Source organism: Nicotiana tabacum, chromosome 14 (genome assembly GCF_000715075.1).
Source record: "Nicotiana tabacum cultivar K326 chromosome 14, ASM71507v2, whole genome shotgun sequence".
NCBI classification, from domain to species: domain Eukaryota; kingdom Viridiplantae; phylum Streptophyta; class Magnoliopsida; order Solanales; family Solanaceae; genus Nicotiana; species Nicotiana tabacum.
In genome coordinates, this window is record NC_134093.1 from 111,748,703 (window position 1) to 111,763,159 (window position 14,457).

Sequence of the window (14,457 nt, forward strand, 5' to 3'; positions counted from 1 at the left end):
GGTGGTTGAAGAGGGAGGTTTAGGGTTTTTGCTAGCTTGAGGTTTGGGCTAAAACCCTTGTCATTTATTGAGATCTAAAGAAAACATTTATAGGAGAAATGAAAAAAAAAGTAGAAAAGCAAGCTTAAGTTTATTTTTAGAAGCATTTTATTAAACTATACTTATGTGTCTTACTTTCTTTTTTAGTTTGTTTCAAAAAAAATCTTACTTCTATATTTATTTAATAACACTTTAGTACCACAAAATTTAAGCACATTTAATACATTACACACTTCTTTAGTTTCTAACCATAATATTTTTTAGCGACAAAATAATATTTTTATAATTAGTATTATTCAACTAGAGAAAAGTTTTGGAAACGACGTTGAATTCTTAAGCTTTCATATTGACAACTCAATTCATTCGATAGGTAATGAACCAATTTGAACCATAGAGAAAATACATATACAACTTAACAAGAATATCAATTACAGTATCTATTATCCAAAAAGGAATTCTTCTAGTAGTACCGGTCATTTACCCCCTATTTTTTCTATATTTTATCAAGTGATCATGTTAGAGACAAAAACAATCATAAATAATTAAATTATGAGATCCTTCCGGATGAGCTAAGAGAATTTTATTTATTTTCTTTTGTCTTGTTAATTGAAGGGAAAAAAAGGTATAAAAATGAATAATGTCCCCTGGCAAAGACTGGTACAATTCAATTCAGTATTTTGTTCGTTCAGATTTAATTGTATTGTAGCTCTATAATTAGGATGTTATTTATCATTGGATGAACGACAGATATTGATCCTTAAAAAATATTTGAAGCAATTATGTGATAACTTTTTCTTCTTCTCAATCATTCAAGATATTATGTAAATTAATATATTACTAAATCTAATGAGTTAAATATAAATTATTAAAATGTTTAAATATTTTTTTATGAAATATTTTTAATCAAAATTGTATTTTGTTTAATTTAAAACATAAATAAATAAATATTAAAATTATTTAAAATAAAAATATAATTAAACAGAAAAAGAGAAGAGGAGAAAAGATTGTATTTTGTTTGAAAGACATATTTGAATAAAATTAATGAGAGGTTATTTGATAAATCCTGATGTTGCTTGATTCAAGCTGAAGGACAAATCCTGAAACTTGAATATTGTGTGATCGTCCAGAAAATGATCAGAAATTAGCTCTCTGGAGTTACTCAACAACTTGAGAAATCAAACTATTGTCAAATTGAGTGTTTGACAACATCAAAGCTAATTAGATTGTGAAAATATGGTACTCCATTGTGATTGTCCGATCCTTTGTCTTCGTCTTCATCGCCGTTTTGTGGGGCTTATATTGAAGAAAACAAAATGAAAAGAAGAAAAATAGGATGGGAGGTGCCTAACTTTGTTGAAAAATTATAGGATTAAATCAATAACAAGTCATCTTCTTTACAGTAATTGGACGACATCTCTTACTATAAATAGAGGCCTCCATTCTTCATTTCAATTACACCAAAATAAGAGAAAAACAATAGAAGTTAGAGAGAGTAATCCACAGATTGTAGTATGTGAGATAAATAGTGACTGTGAGTAATATTGTAGTGAGGTATTTTTAAATAAAGAGTGTTATTTCTTTCAAAATTATAGTAGTTTTTTGACACTATTAAATTGTAATATTATAGTGATTATATTGCTCTGCTCGAATATTGTATTTTACCATATTAAAAGAGTTAGTGCCGTTGTTACTCTCTTGTGTTATTATTATTTACCGTGGATATTATTCATGGGCGAAATTATTATTTTTCCCAACAACGTGGTATTCAATACTTGTCTAGCTTTTGATGAATCTATAAGATGTTAGCAGTAATCATCAGTTAAAAGGAGCACAAATTAAACGAATTGGAAAATACAAAGTATTAAAACCAAATACAGTCGATTTATTTGTCCAAGAGAATAAAATCCAGACATGTCCCTTAGTCCCATGTCTCGACAAAATATAGGAACCAATATCTTTTTGTGTAAGTTCTCACCACTACAAGAAATAAGGGCTACGACACATCTATATTAATGTCGGTAAAGAATTTATAACATTTATTTACTGACTATTTATGAAACATCGGATTGAAATTTCTGACATTTAGAATACTGTGAGTAATAAAAAGTGATATTTATTAACCACTATTATCAAATGTCAATAGTATCAGTTTCTACTTACACTTGTGCAACACATCCGGCTAATGTCGAAAACACACAATGATCTTTGTACTTAATATTGAAAGCACATTTGCTATAAGTGCAAAGCTAATATTCATTTCATTATACCTGAAGCCATAACCATCCAATTCCAAAATATATACATCCAAATGTCATTCACCATAGACAATTTGAACTAAAGTAAAATACTATGAAAAGAAGATCCCTATAACTAATTCCAAGTGTATGCCTAAGTAAAATCTAACTAAGTTTAGAACAACAAGAGATTTCTTCACTTCTTCTTCAACTGTCTTCCACTCTTTCTGCTACTTTTTTCAAGGAGCTTCTTCTCCAATTCACTTGTGTGTCTGCCCATTTGATACTCTCTTGAATTGAGACAAGAATATTGTCTGATGTAGTCACCTATGCATTTATAAAATGAGAAATGTATTAGCAAGCCGTTGAAGTTAAAATTACATCCCATGCTTAACGGAGAGTCATGTCGTAACTGGTAAAGTTGCGCGCTGCCCCGTGACCAGGAGGTCACGGGTTCGAGCCGTGAAAATAGCCTCTTACAGAAATGAAGGATAAGGCTGCGTACGATAAACCCTTGTGGTCCGACCCTTCCCCGAACCCCGCGCATAGTTAGAGCTTAGTGCACCGAGCTGCCCTCTATGCTTAACATATTAGCAAGTAGAGAATATATGTAATGTAGCCCTTAGTGCACCGATGCTTAACATATTAGCAAGTAAAGAATATATGTAATGTAGCCTTTTTTACAAGTATCATCTATGCAGTAGAGAAGACCTCTTGTTATATTCCAAAGTTTGTCTTCAATTAATAACAACTACGCCTCAATTAAACAAGTTGGGAAGTTAACTTTGAATCAATGAACAAAAATAATTCTATAAGAGTAGAAATACATAACTATAAGAAAGAATAATGTTGTTTGGCCATCAAATCTATAAGAATCCCAACCAAGATTTATATGTTAAAGCGAACATACATCTTAAAGTATTTGAAAAAGGCCAAATAGAGGCAGAACTAAATTTACATGTAAAGCAAGTCTCATACTAAGTCACACAAATGATTATTCTTACCTGATCACTCTTTATATGGATTAAAGCAAGCCCCACGAGCATGGAATAGTTGCATCGACAAGTATTTTCAAGACAATGGGTTTACTCGTTATCTCCATGAATATGCTCTTTATCTTAAAGTTCATATTAATGGAGATATCTTACTTGTTTATCTTTATGTTGATGATCTTATTTTCACGGGTAATAACCCTAGTTTGTTTCAATCTTTTAAGAAAGATATGTCTCGTGAATTCGATATGACAGACGTAGGGCTCATGTCATACTACTTGGGCGTAAAAGTGAAGCAGATGGAGGGTGAAATTTTTATCTCTCAATAAAGCTATACAAAAGAGATATTGAAGAAGTTCAACATGCTCGATCGCAACCCCGTGAACATACCGATGGAGAGTGGGACAAAATTGTCCAAGTTTGATGAAGGAGAAAAAGTGAATCCCATATTTTTTAAAAGTCTTGTGGGAAGTTTGAGGTACTTGACTTGTACCAGGCCAGATATACTCTTTGCGGTTGGAGTAGTAAGCCGCTTCATGGAAGCTTCTACCTCCACTCACTTAAAGATCACTAGAAGAATTCTTCGTTACCTAAAAGGTACGATCGACTTTGGGTTATTTTATTCTTCTTCTAATGATTTCAACCTTATGAGATTTTGTGATAGTGATTATGCGGGAGATATTGATGATAGAAAAAGCACAACTGGCTTTGTGTTTTCTTTGGGTGATTTTGTTATTTCTTGGAGTTCAAAGAAACAGTCCATAGTTACTCTCTCGACTTGTGAAGCTGAATATATAACAGCAATATCATGTACATATCATGCTATTTGGCTAAGAAGATTATTGAAGAGGTTCAATTTGCCACAAATTGAAGCTACAGAGATTTGTATTGATAACAAATCTGCACAGGCACTCGCCAAGCATCCGGTGTATCATGATCGAAGCAAGCATATAGATTCAAGATATCACTTCATCAGAGAGTGCATTGCCAAGAAGGAAGTCAAGCTCTAATATGTGAAGTCTCATGATCAGGCTGCAGATATCTTTACAAAGCCTCTTAAGTTTGAGGATTTTCAGAGATTGAGATCAAGTCTTAGAATGAAAAAGTAAAAGAAAAATTAAGGGAGAGATTCGTGGGGTTCATATTGAAGAAAACAAAATGAAAAGAAGAAAAATGGGATGGGAGGTGCCTAACTTTGTTAAAAACTAAATCAACAACAAGCCATCTTCTTTGTAGTAGTTGGACGGCATCTCTTACTATAAATAGAGGCCTCCATTATTCATTTCAATTACACCAAAATAAGAGATAAGCAATAGAAGTTAGAGAGAGTAATCCACAGATTGTAGTATGTGAGATAAATAGTGAGTGTGAGTAATATTGTAGTGAGGTGTTTTTTAAATAAAGAGTGTTATTTCTTTCAAAATTGTAGTAGTCTCTTGACACTACTAAGTTGTAATATTATAGTGGTTATATTGCTCCGCTCGGGTATTGTATTTTACCCCATTAAAAGAGTTGGTGTCGTTGTTACTCTCTTGTGTTATTATTATCTGCCGTGGATATTATTCATGGGCGGGATTATTATTTTTCCCAACACGTTTCCCACAGAAATCTAGCATATGCTGCAAGTATATCGCTGAAAGCAAAACCGCATAGCTTCACAATGAATAGAGACGAATCGAGAATATAAACTTGACGAGTTCAACCATTAAGATTCTTATATTAGCACCATAATGTATTGTTATTATGGGTCCAGAATTGAACATTTCTCAAAAATTTAGTAGTAGTATTTTACACATATATCTATGTAACAATGGCGAAGCCAGGTTTTTTCACTAAGGATGTCAAAGTATAAAGAAGTAAACACACCAGACAATTTAACATATAGTGTAATATTTGGCGAAGGAGTGTTTGTTCCACACTGTCCTATGTTCCATATCGGAAATATTTGATTAAGTTGAAATCATTGAAGATGGGCTCCATCGCGATATGAGAATTAATGAACTTGATGTGAAACAGCATAATAAATATGCAGAATGTTAATCTTCATTCTTCTCCTACTAATGTTATCAGTGAAGCACTTTCCACCATTCCATTGTAGTAATCAAACGAAAAGGAATCTGTCTTCAATTCCATAGGTACTTTATGGTTGTAGTTGTATTAAAGTAGTAGTTAATATTTCTATAATTGGAAGATTTTTTATGGCTCGACACAGTTCATTGTTTACCTGTTTCTGTGAAAAGAAGAACCGATGGCTCTTATCGGAGGACCTCGATATGAACCGGCCCAGGGCTTTATCTTGGTCGTGATGAAGTTTCCATATCAACTTTGCATACTGTGAAATAATTTCTCCATCGTTAGCATATGCTAATATTGCGCGAGAGTTGTATTCTTCAGCTCCTTTTAAATCTCCCTTACACTGCCAGGCCAATAACAAGAAGCATAATGACAAATATAAACTTACAAGTTACATCTAATAATATTCATTTCAATGCAATGTAGAGTTTTCCGTTTGAAAAAGTATGCTATAAGTGTCTCAAGGTAGTCTATTTTCATTTGTTGTCTGTATTTGCACACATTTTGATTGAGGCGAGAGCTCATAAACAACATGAACAACGACAACAATGCTCAGTCCCAAACAAGTTGGGGTCAGCTATATGAATCCTCACTTCTCGATTTAAGCTCAACTCATGTCATTATCATTACCAATGACGCAAAAGCCCACGTACATATACTGTTTTCGACACTAATTGGACTACTCAGATGATCTAAAGAAAAACTAAACGAAAGCAAGTATTTCACATGTTTATTTGATGACATCCTCAGAACAATAAGCAAGAGGAAAAATGGATCTCACTTTAAGCACATGAAGGATGTATAAGTGGTAACCTAGAATGAGAATAAGGGACATTACCTGATCAAGGAACTGAGCATAGTTTCTTAACAACAACGCGCTATTCGGATTTTCTTGAATCATACTCCTGTAGTAATAATCAGCATTTCCATCACCAATATTACCACTTCCAATCCCAAATCCTGCTGCAAGATGCAATGGAGGAGTTACTGGTCTGTTATCTCCTTTACAATCCATGTCCTGAAATATAGTATAACTTCTTCTGTAAAGTACCCTTAGTTTGATTGCAGGGTGTGTTTGTATCGTGCTCGTTCTCAGTGTCATCATCATTAATCTCCCAAAGAAAACTAGCATATGCTGCGAGGACATTGAGGGAAACAAAAAATCAATATTAATACCCCGTAGACTTGTCCTCTCACGATAAGTAAGGATTCAAAACTACAGATTATTATTACCTGTCTTCAGGATTAGCACGAGTGGCACGTTCAAAGTAGTTCAATGCTCTATTTTTATCATGGTGCAGCCTCCACACCAATTTAGCATACCGAGATAAGATATCCCCGTCTTTTGGATCTGCTAGTGTAGCTTGAAAGTAATATTCCTCAGCCCCGGAAAGATCACCTTTTGACTGTCAAAGTTGCAGAAGGTTTATAAACGACACAAATATCAGAAGAGAACCAAGCATTGGACTAAATCTCATTATGTGGAAACAAGAATAGAGTTTTTAAGGGTAAAACAGCATACGTCGTCACAATTCCGTGTATGCTTCATCCAGCCAAATCACTACTAAATCTTTTAAGAGCAGATCTTGTTGAATTACACCAGAAAAATTAGAACCAAATAACAATTATATCAGGACGTATTGTGCGTCCCTATGAGGCTATGACCTTCCGAATCATTCATAAATATGTTATGGACAAAATAAATTATGCTAAGACCACTAAAAAAAGAACACACACACACACACTTCCTTTTATCAATTTCAACCATCATTATCTTCAGCTGAAATCGGAGGGAAGAGTCGAGGACATTTCTTGTCACTGTTCTTGACCTCTTTCAATCATACTTTACATATCAGAGTTCTTTTGGATATGTTCAGTTTGCACAGTAATACATCGTCGGCATCTGAGAACACAAGCCCAATGATTGCTCTTGCATGTTTTTATGCAATCTATAAGGAACACATAATCTTTGAAGTAGCCTATAGACTATTAAAATACTAACTTTACAGTTATAGCCCTCAATGAAGACTTCACAATTGTCAAATCTTAGAGAAATTGTGCACGGTACAAAGAGAATTGGCCATGTTCATAAACATAAAATATAAAAAGACTCTCAATGGAATGGTGAATAGAGTCAATAGACCGACCTGCAAGAGCTGAGCATAGTTCCTCAAAAACAAAGGGTTGGAAGGATATTCTTGGAGCGACCTCTTATAATGCGCTTCAATATCTCCATTTTCTTCAAAATCTGAAAGGTATAGAGTTAGAACCATGCAATAGCGGAGTCAGGATTTTCGCTAATTGTCCAAATTTAAATGTGTTTTATTTGAAGGTATAGAGTTAGAATCATGTAGCGGTGGAGTCAAGATTTTCACTAAGTTTCAAAATTAGGTGTCACAACACCACTATTGTCTATGCCATTGTCATTAATTCCAAATCGAGAAGCAAGGTACATTAGACCAACTTCTTCACTTCCTCCTTCAACTCCCATATTGTCTTTAAATCCATCCAAGACTCTTTCTTTATCTTGTTTCCCTTCACCTAATTCTTCATTATCATCTTCTTCTATCAGCCCCATAACTCTTTTTCCAAAGCTGAAATCATCACTAATTACTATATCCGCTATATCATTTCCTATAGTAACAGACTTCACCAATTTTCCATCATTGAACTCCTCAAAATCTTGATTATAAATAGAAAGTGATGGTTCTGTTTGCAACATTATTATCTTCTCTTGCTTATGACAAGATCTTGAAACTACCTTTGATCTGATCTATATCCACTTGGTCAAGATCAGAACTTGACACCAACCCTTTTAAATTCCCATCAGATTGAGCTCTCCGGATCGATTTTCGACGAAGATTACTGATTTTTGGGCTGAATTCGGTGTTGCCTGAATAAAAACACAGATGGTTTGAAGGGTGAAATAAGACTGTGCCAATATAGTGATCAGAGGTATTATCAAAATCTCTTTGGACTTTCTGGAAAAAGTGTTTGTGAAACTGGAGTTGATGAGCTTAGGAGCATTATTTGTATGGTGTGATCTATGGCTGTTGCTTGAGACTGAGAAAACTTGATTTGATACTTCTATGGAGATCCTAAATAAAGTGTTCAAAAATGATAATTTGGTAGTTAATATGAATCCTCACTAAATATATTTTTTTAATTTAAATTTATTTTAGATTAATATTATACAAAATAAATACTATTAAGTTACTAGATTTTTCTATGTTTCTACCCGTATAAGAATTTTCATGAGGACTAAAAGACTCATAAAAATATAAGATTTAAAGTAAACGTATGACTAAACATATCAGTCAGAAGTGGAAAAAAAATATCCCACTAAAGAATTTGGATGGGAGAGTGTGATATATAATGTAGCCTACCTTTGATTTGTTTCTTCTTATTATAGTAGATGGTGGTGCATGTAAAGATATGGGAGTGCGATGAAACTACGATGAGGTAATAAAGCAATACATCTCTATAACACCATCCCTATATAATAGACATTCATTATAAAAGTCGAGTTATTCTCTGAATCGAATATTATATTATAATATATGTCCTCTATAACATCATTTCATTATAGTAGTCAAAAATTTTGAAACAAACCAGACTGTTATAAAAAGGTTTGACTGTATATGTAAATACAAAAACTATTGGGAATACCATAAAAATAAAATAAAATAATAAAAATTGGGAACATCTTAGAGAATAGGGAAAAGCCACGTGTCTTCATAGAAGATATACGTGTAAGAATTTCAAGTTTTTATAGTCAGTCCCTTCTTGGACAACCATTAAAGAAAACAGAAAAAAGTTTGGTTTTGATGTAGAAATTCCGGTTCTTGATGGGAAGTCCTCTTTTAAATTCTTTAACTTTAACTGAGTTGCCTTAGCACGTGTCGGTGACGTGTTTAGCCTAGTATTGTATATCTATATGTCTTAACTTTTACTTGAAATATGTACAATATGCTTAGTTAAATTACTTGTCTCTATGATCTTGTATTCGGTCTTTAACTGTATGATTCTTTGCTGTAAATTCATTGTTCCATAGATTAAGAGTTGTATATTTACTTTTAGAATTTCGAGGCGGTACCTCGGGAGAACCCCATGTTCCATATTTACTTTTGGGACTATGAGGCAGTACCACGGGAGATCCCCTTGTTGCATATTTACTTTTGGGACTACGAGGTTGTACCTCGGGAGATTCCCCTGTTGTGTATTTACATTTGGGACTACGAGGCGATACATCGGGAGCGCCCCTGTCGTTTATTTCTATTTGTTGTGTTGTTACCTTTCTGAAATTTCTCATTGTTAAATTCTTAGTTGTTTCATTATATTATTATATCTTCTACCGTGTTTCCTTTTTATTCCAGTAGGGCCCTGACCTGACCTCGCCATTACTCTACCGAGATTAGACTTGGCACTTACTGGGTACCACTGTGGTGTACTCATGCTACTCTTCTGCACATTTTTTGTACAGATCCAGGTTCTTCCTACCATGCCAGATACCAGTGAGATAGCCTGTGCGTGGAGACTTCAAGGTACATGTGTCAGCGTCCGCAGACCTCAGAGTCTCCCTCTATCTTTGTTATGTTGTTTTTCCTTATTCTGTTTAGACTCTGATGTATAGAGACACATAATATTTTCTCTTAGAAGCTTGTGACTTATTTCTACCGGGTTTTGGGAGTTGTAATTATTTTAAACTGCAGTTTTACTTACTTCACATGTTGAGGTTTGAGTTTCAGTTTTATATTCAGTTATTCCGCAAATTGTTAGGCTTACCTAATCTTAGAGACTAGGTGACATCATGACACCCTACGGGTGAAAATTGGGATCGTGACATTTACTTCCTCACTATTATTCACCACCAGATCAGTACTACCAAACACCATGGAAATCACCAGAAGCCACTCGCAAGCTCCATTGTGAAACCACCTGAAAAAATACCACACTTAATCTCCAATACCACTGAACAATGTACATCTACCACCCAATCCTAGCTCCACTGGTCAGAGGTAAATCTATGATTTGATGAATGCGGGTACTACTATTTTAATACAAATTTATCACTGTTGATTGAATTGGTGTGCATTTAGTCGATTCGATCCATTTTGAATTAATTTGATTCGGGTCGATTCGATCCATTTTGAATAATTTAGTTCAATGGACAAGACCTTTGGTGCATAAATAAATAGGTGATCACCAAATTGAATAAATTTCAATGCGATCTAATTTCGTGACTCAAATTATGAATAATATAATGAAAAGACATAAATAAAAATATAAATTTAAAATAAACAAATACATCTCTTCAATCTACATATAGCTAGATTTATATTATCTTTGTTGATACTATCATTCTAAAATATATTTGGAAATCAAGAAAAAAATAATGTATATTAGAAGGATACAAAGAGAAAATGATTAAAATCATGTTCAAATAAAGATCTAGAAAAACAAAAAGGAAGCAAATATATAATTTGATAAAAAAAAAAAAAATAGCTACCAAGAGAGAGAATGCAAAGATGAATATTGAAGAATTAAAAGAAACAAAGAAAAGGGGTAGAAAAAGAAGACAGAAAAGGGCACAAGTAGAAAGTAGCGTGGGAAAGCAAGCAAGTGAGAATCAATCCTACATCAAGCAGATGGAAAGTTTGCACCTAAACCGTGGCACCTGGAGTGTATTTGCTTCTCTGGGTGCCATCGTTTAATTATATACGTTTTGTGTGTAAAATATCAATACATACATCAAATTTTACCCGAGCGAACGGGTGGCGTATCACGCCTATGCTCTTCATAGATCCGCCCCTGCCACCGGTTATGAAGTTTTGTATTGTATCATCTGAAGTGGTGTCTGGAGTACTATAAAAGAACTTCATATTTAATATTCTTAAGTTGTATTGAAGCAATAGAAGAATTTCATATCTCGATTTTCTGAAGTTGTATTGAAGCAGTAGAAGAACTTCGGATCCAATTTTAAAGTTGCACTTTGAAGCGATAAATTAGAACTTCAGATCCGATTTTTCTAAAGTTGTAATGAAACGATAAAAGAATTTCAGATCCAATTTTGAAGTTGCACATTGAAGCGATTGAAGAACTTTAAATCTTATAAAACTTCATACACAATTGTGATGTATGTTCCGAAGTGGATAAATTTTATATTTTTTTGTGCAATGCAAATATGACTTTATTGGTGGCCCCAAATTTTGGTATATTTACACGTAGCCTACATCAGGATATTTTTCATTCTTATACTTGAACCCGAGAATTTTAATTAAAAGTGGAGGGTCATATTCATTTCGCCGCAACCCTTATGATATAACCCTTATGATATAACATAAGGTGTATTGCATACATCAAATTATGACAAGAAATACACAAGTCGAAGAAGACTAAATTCTTTAAGGAAAATCCCACGTATGACTAAATTCTTGCCTAAAAGTAAGGTCCATATAGTGATGCCCTTTTAACTTAATAACATTTAAACAATAAAAAGAAAATCTCTGCGGCAATACGGTATATTATGTAAAACACAAAGTTGATTCTAACTTAATTCATTGTATATGTTGCTTTAATGTTCTCTCGAGAGCTCACCTTCTTCTCTTACCCCAATTTCACTTGGGGTCTCTCCTCCACGTCCATCCCAAAACCTTTCCCTCGTCGTCCTTTTCAGTCGGACGACGAGCGAAACCTCTTCTTTCTATCACCACGATCACGATTATTCTTATTTTTTCAAAATGCCACCAATTTCCAAGATGGGAATGTTAAAACCATTCCAACTCTTGGAAATTAACATCATATCCGTCCAAGATTTGGAACCTACGTCCAAGAAAATGAAAACCTACGTCACCGCGTGGATCCATCCGACGCAAAAACTCACCACGGGCGTTGATGTCGAAGGTGGCAACAACCCTACGTGGAACGACAAGTTTGTTTTTCGAGTGGACGAGGAATTTCTCCGACAAGACACATCCGCTGTCCACATTGAGATTTTTTCTGTCCATTGGTTCCGAGACTCGCTCATCGGAACGGTTCGTGTCCTCGTCGGAAACCTAATTCCTCCTATTCGAGCTTACGGCCACCATAATCACCATCTCGGAATGCGTTTTGTTGCACTGCAGGTTTGTTTGTTCATTCCTTTTTTTTCTTCATATGCTATTTCTTGGCTATTTATCACTAACATTATTTGGTTACGTACATACGTAGTTTCATGCATGCATGCAATCAATTGAGATATTTTCTTTGATCTCCTCTATTGTTTAATTTCTTTTTTTGTCTTCTTTTCTCCGATTTACCTTTCTAAATGTCATTTTATTTTCTATAAATTTGTGCAGAAATTCCAAATAAATTTCACCCCTTTTAATGAATGTGACAATAGCTTAACATTACATATCATGAGTTAGGTATCAAGAAGTCGACATAAGTATATGTTGTTTATCATTATTCTCCTTAACAAATGTACATGTTTTTATTAAAAACTATATGTAGCTAAGAATTCTGTTAAAGTTTTTGAATTAATTAATATGTGAGTATGATGATAATTACTTAACATATAGTTCAATATTTGTTCAATTGAATTATCTTAATTGACATTTAAAGATCTATCTATTTTGGTGTACGTAGATACGTCGTCCATCAGGTCGTCCTCAAGGTATATTGAACATCGGTGTGGCGTTGCTTGATGGATCTATGAGAAGTATGCCACTATATAGGCAAATGAGCACGTCAGCAGTTGGATATCGCGATTTGATGGAAGAAGATACACATCTACCACGCAATAAGCAGAACAACACCGGCACCAGCAGCAGCAGCAACAACAACAACAACAACAACAACAGTAACACCAACAATGTCACTACTTTAAAACCTATATTACGTCGATCAAAGAGTGAACGTAGCGAACGTGTCACGTTCAATGACATTTCTATGGGTAATAGTTCATTAGTTGCAGTTCCCTCTAAAATAAAGGCTAAAGCTCAAGATAAAGAGAGCTCAATACTTAGTATTTCATTTGAGCCTCCGACTCATATGATAAAAAAGAAGGGGAAAGCAAGTTCTGTTATTAGTGGTGCAGAGCTAAGGGAGAAACCAAAATCAGAAAGTAAAAAAGGTAAATCAGGTTCTGTTTTGAGTGATTCAATTGTGAGCAAAGAGTCATCTAGTTATAACTGGCCTAATAATAAAAAGCCCAAGCCCAAACTCAAACTTATTGAGTTAGAAATGGGTAACAAAAATGAGCCCACAACTAAAGTAAGTGATGATCAATCAGTTACAAAGTCCAAGGGCTTAGGAGTTGGTGAAAAACCTAAAGAGACACCAATACCACAAATTGGAAAGCCCATTGTGAAGTATAGTGGAAATGAATATGGAGGCCCAAAAGGCCCAATGCAAAATGGCAAGTTTGTTTATGGAGGCCCATTAAAGGCAAATTCTCTTTGGTCCGAGTCCGAAATTGGGCCTTCAGCATCTGAAGTGGCAGCTGCATTGGTCGAAAAGAGATATCCATTGGATGATAAAAAGAGCTCAGTCTTGGATGGTTGGAGCTTAGATGAGAGCACCGAGGGGCTCCGATCGAAGCTCGAGAGGTGGCGAACGGAGCTTCCACCGATATACGATCGTGGGATGGCCTCAAGCAGCTATCATTCGACCGGACGTCACCCGAGAAGGCATTCGGACGGAGGGAGTAGCTTGTTTTCTTGCTTTGGTAATATTTGTGGGTTTGAATGCCAATGCATTTGTGGTAAGCCTCAAAGGAGAAGTCTTAACAACAAGTATCGTAGCCCATCAACTGCTAGTCGATCATGGCTTTAAAAGCCCAATTCCAAGACCAAGCCCAATTAGATTTTAAGGCCCAGTGCAAGAAGAATGATATATTGGTATTGAGGAATTTAATTGGGGAATCTTGTTGCTTAGGTCGCTCATTTCACTAAACTTGTTCATTATTATTTTTATTTACAATGCTGTAACTATCCTTTTCCTTTGGATTTTCAGGAGCAGAATTTGTCAAAATAATATATGGTTTTCTTTAGCGGAATTTCTCATAATTATATTCTCTTCTTTTTGATTTATACCCCTTTTTGATAGTGGTAGTCTGTACCAACTTGCACGCACTTTCT

At 34.5% G+C, this 14,457-nt stretch overlaps 2 protein-coding genes across 4 annotated transcripts; one reads left to right on the plus strand and one right to left on the minus strand.

Moving 5' to 3' along the window:
• Positions 1 to 2,225: 2,225 nt before the first annotated feature.
• LOC107773576 (uncharacterized) lies at positions 2,226 to 8,528 on the minus strand. 3 transcript variants are annotated; one of them, XR_012698836.1, is made up of 6 exons: positions 7,486 to 8,528; positions 6,572 to 6,744; positions 6,390 to 6,473; positions 6,177 to 6,301; positions 5,490 to 5,681; positions 2,226 to 2,600 (listed from the first exon to the last, which is right to left on the minus strand). XR_012698836.1 is itself a non-coding variant. In XM_075229886.1 (6 exons), exons 4-6 carry the CDS (start codon positions 6,468 to 6,470, stop codon positions 2,481 to 2,483), a joined length of 606 nt encoding a protein of 201 aa, XP_075085987.1. In that variant the 5' UTR covers positions 6,471 to 6,473; positions 6,572 to 6,744; positions 7,486 to 7,586; positions 8,100 to 8,517; the 3' UTR covers positions 2,231 to 2,480. The 3 variants fall into 3 exon arrangements, 2 of the variants coding, with proteins under 2 accessions (XP_075085987.1, XP_075085986.1); XM_075229886.1 differs by having other exon boundaries at positions 2,231 to 2,600; positions 6,177 to 6,473; positions 7,486 to 7,586; positions 8,100 to 8,517; XM_075229885.1 differs by having other exon boundaries at positions 2,231 to 2,600; positions 6,177 to 6,473; positions 7,486 to 8,517.
• A 3,332-nt stretch (positions 8,529 to 11,860) lies between these two features.
• LOC107772837 (uncharacterized) lies at positions 11,861 to 14,369 on the plus strand. Its single transcript, XM_075230394.1, has 2 exons — positions 11,861 to 12,462; positions 12,965 to 14,369. The coding sequence occupies exons 1-2, from the start codon at positions 12,079 to 12,081 to the stop codon at positions 14,150 to 14,152; spliced, it is 1,572 nt and encodes a 523-aa protein (XP_075086495.1). The 5' UTR covers positions 11,861 to 12,078; the 3' UTR covers positions 14,153 to 14,369.
• Positions 14,370 to 14,457: the final 88 nt, after the last annotated feature.

Excerpts from the sequence above, each read along its gene's own strand:
- LOC107773576 (XM_075229886.1), bottom strand. The coding sequence starts at position 6,470 with ATGCTAGTTTTCTTTGGGAGATTAATGATGATGACACTGAGAACGAGC. Across the intron at positions 5,682-6,176 it reads ATGCTCAGTTCCTTGATCAG|TGTAAGGGAGATTTAAAAGG; the intron begins GTAATGTCCCTT and ends TTGGCCTGGCAG. Across the intron at positions 2,601-5,489 it reads TCTTCTTTTCACAGAAACAG|GTGACTACATCAGACAATAT; the intron begins GTAAACAATGAA and ends ATAAATGCATAG.
- LOC107772837 (XM_075230394.1), top strand. The coding sequence starts at position 12,079 with ATGCCACCAATTTCCAAGATGGGAATGTTAAAACCATTCCAACTCTTG. Across the intron at positions 12,463-12,964 it reads TGCGTTTTGTTGCACTGCAG|ATACGTCGTCCATCAGGTCG; the intron begins GTTTGTTTGTTC and ends TGGTGTACGTAG.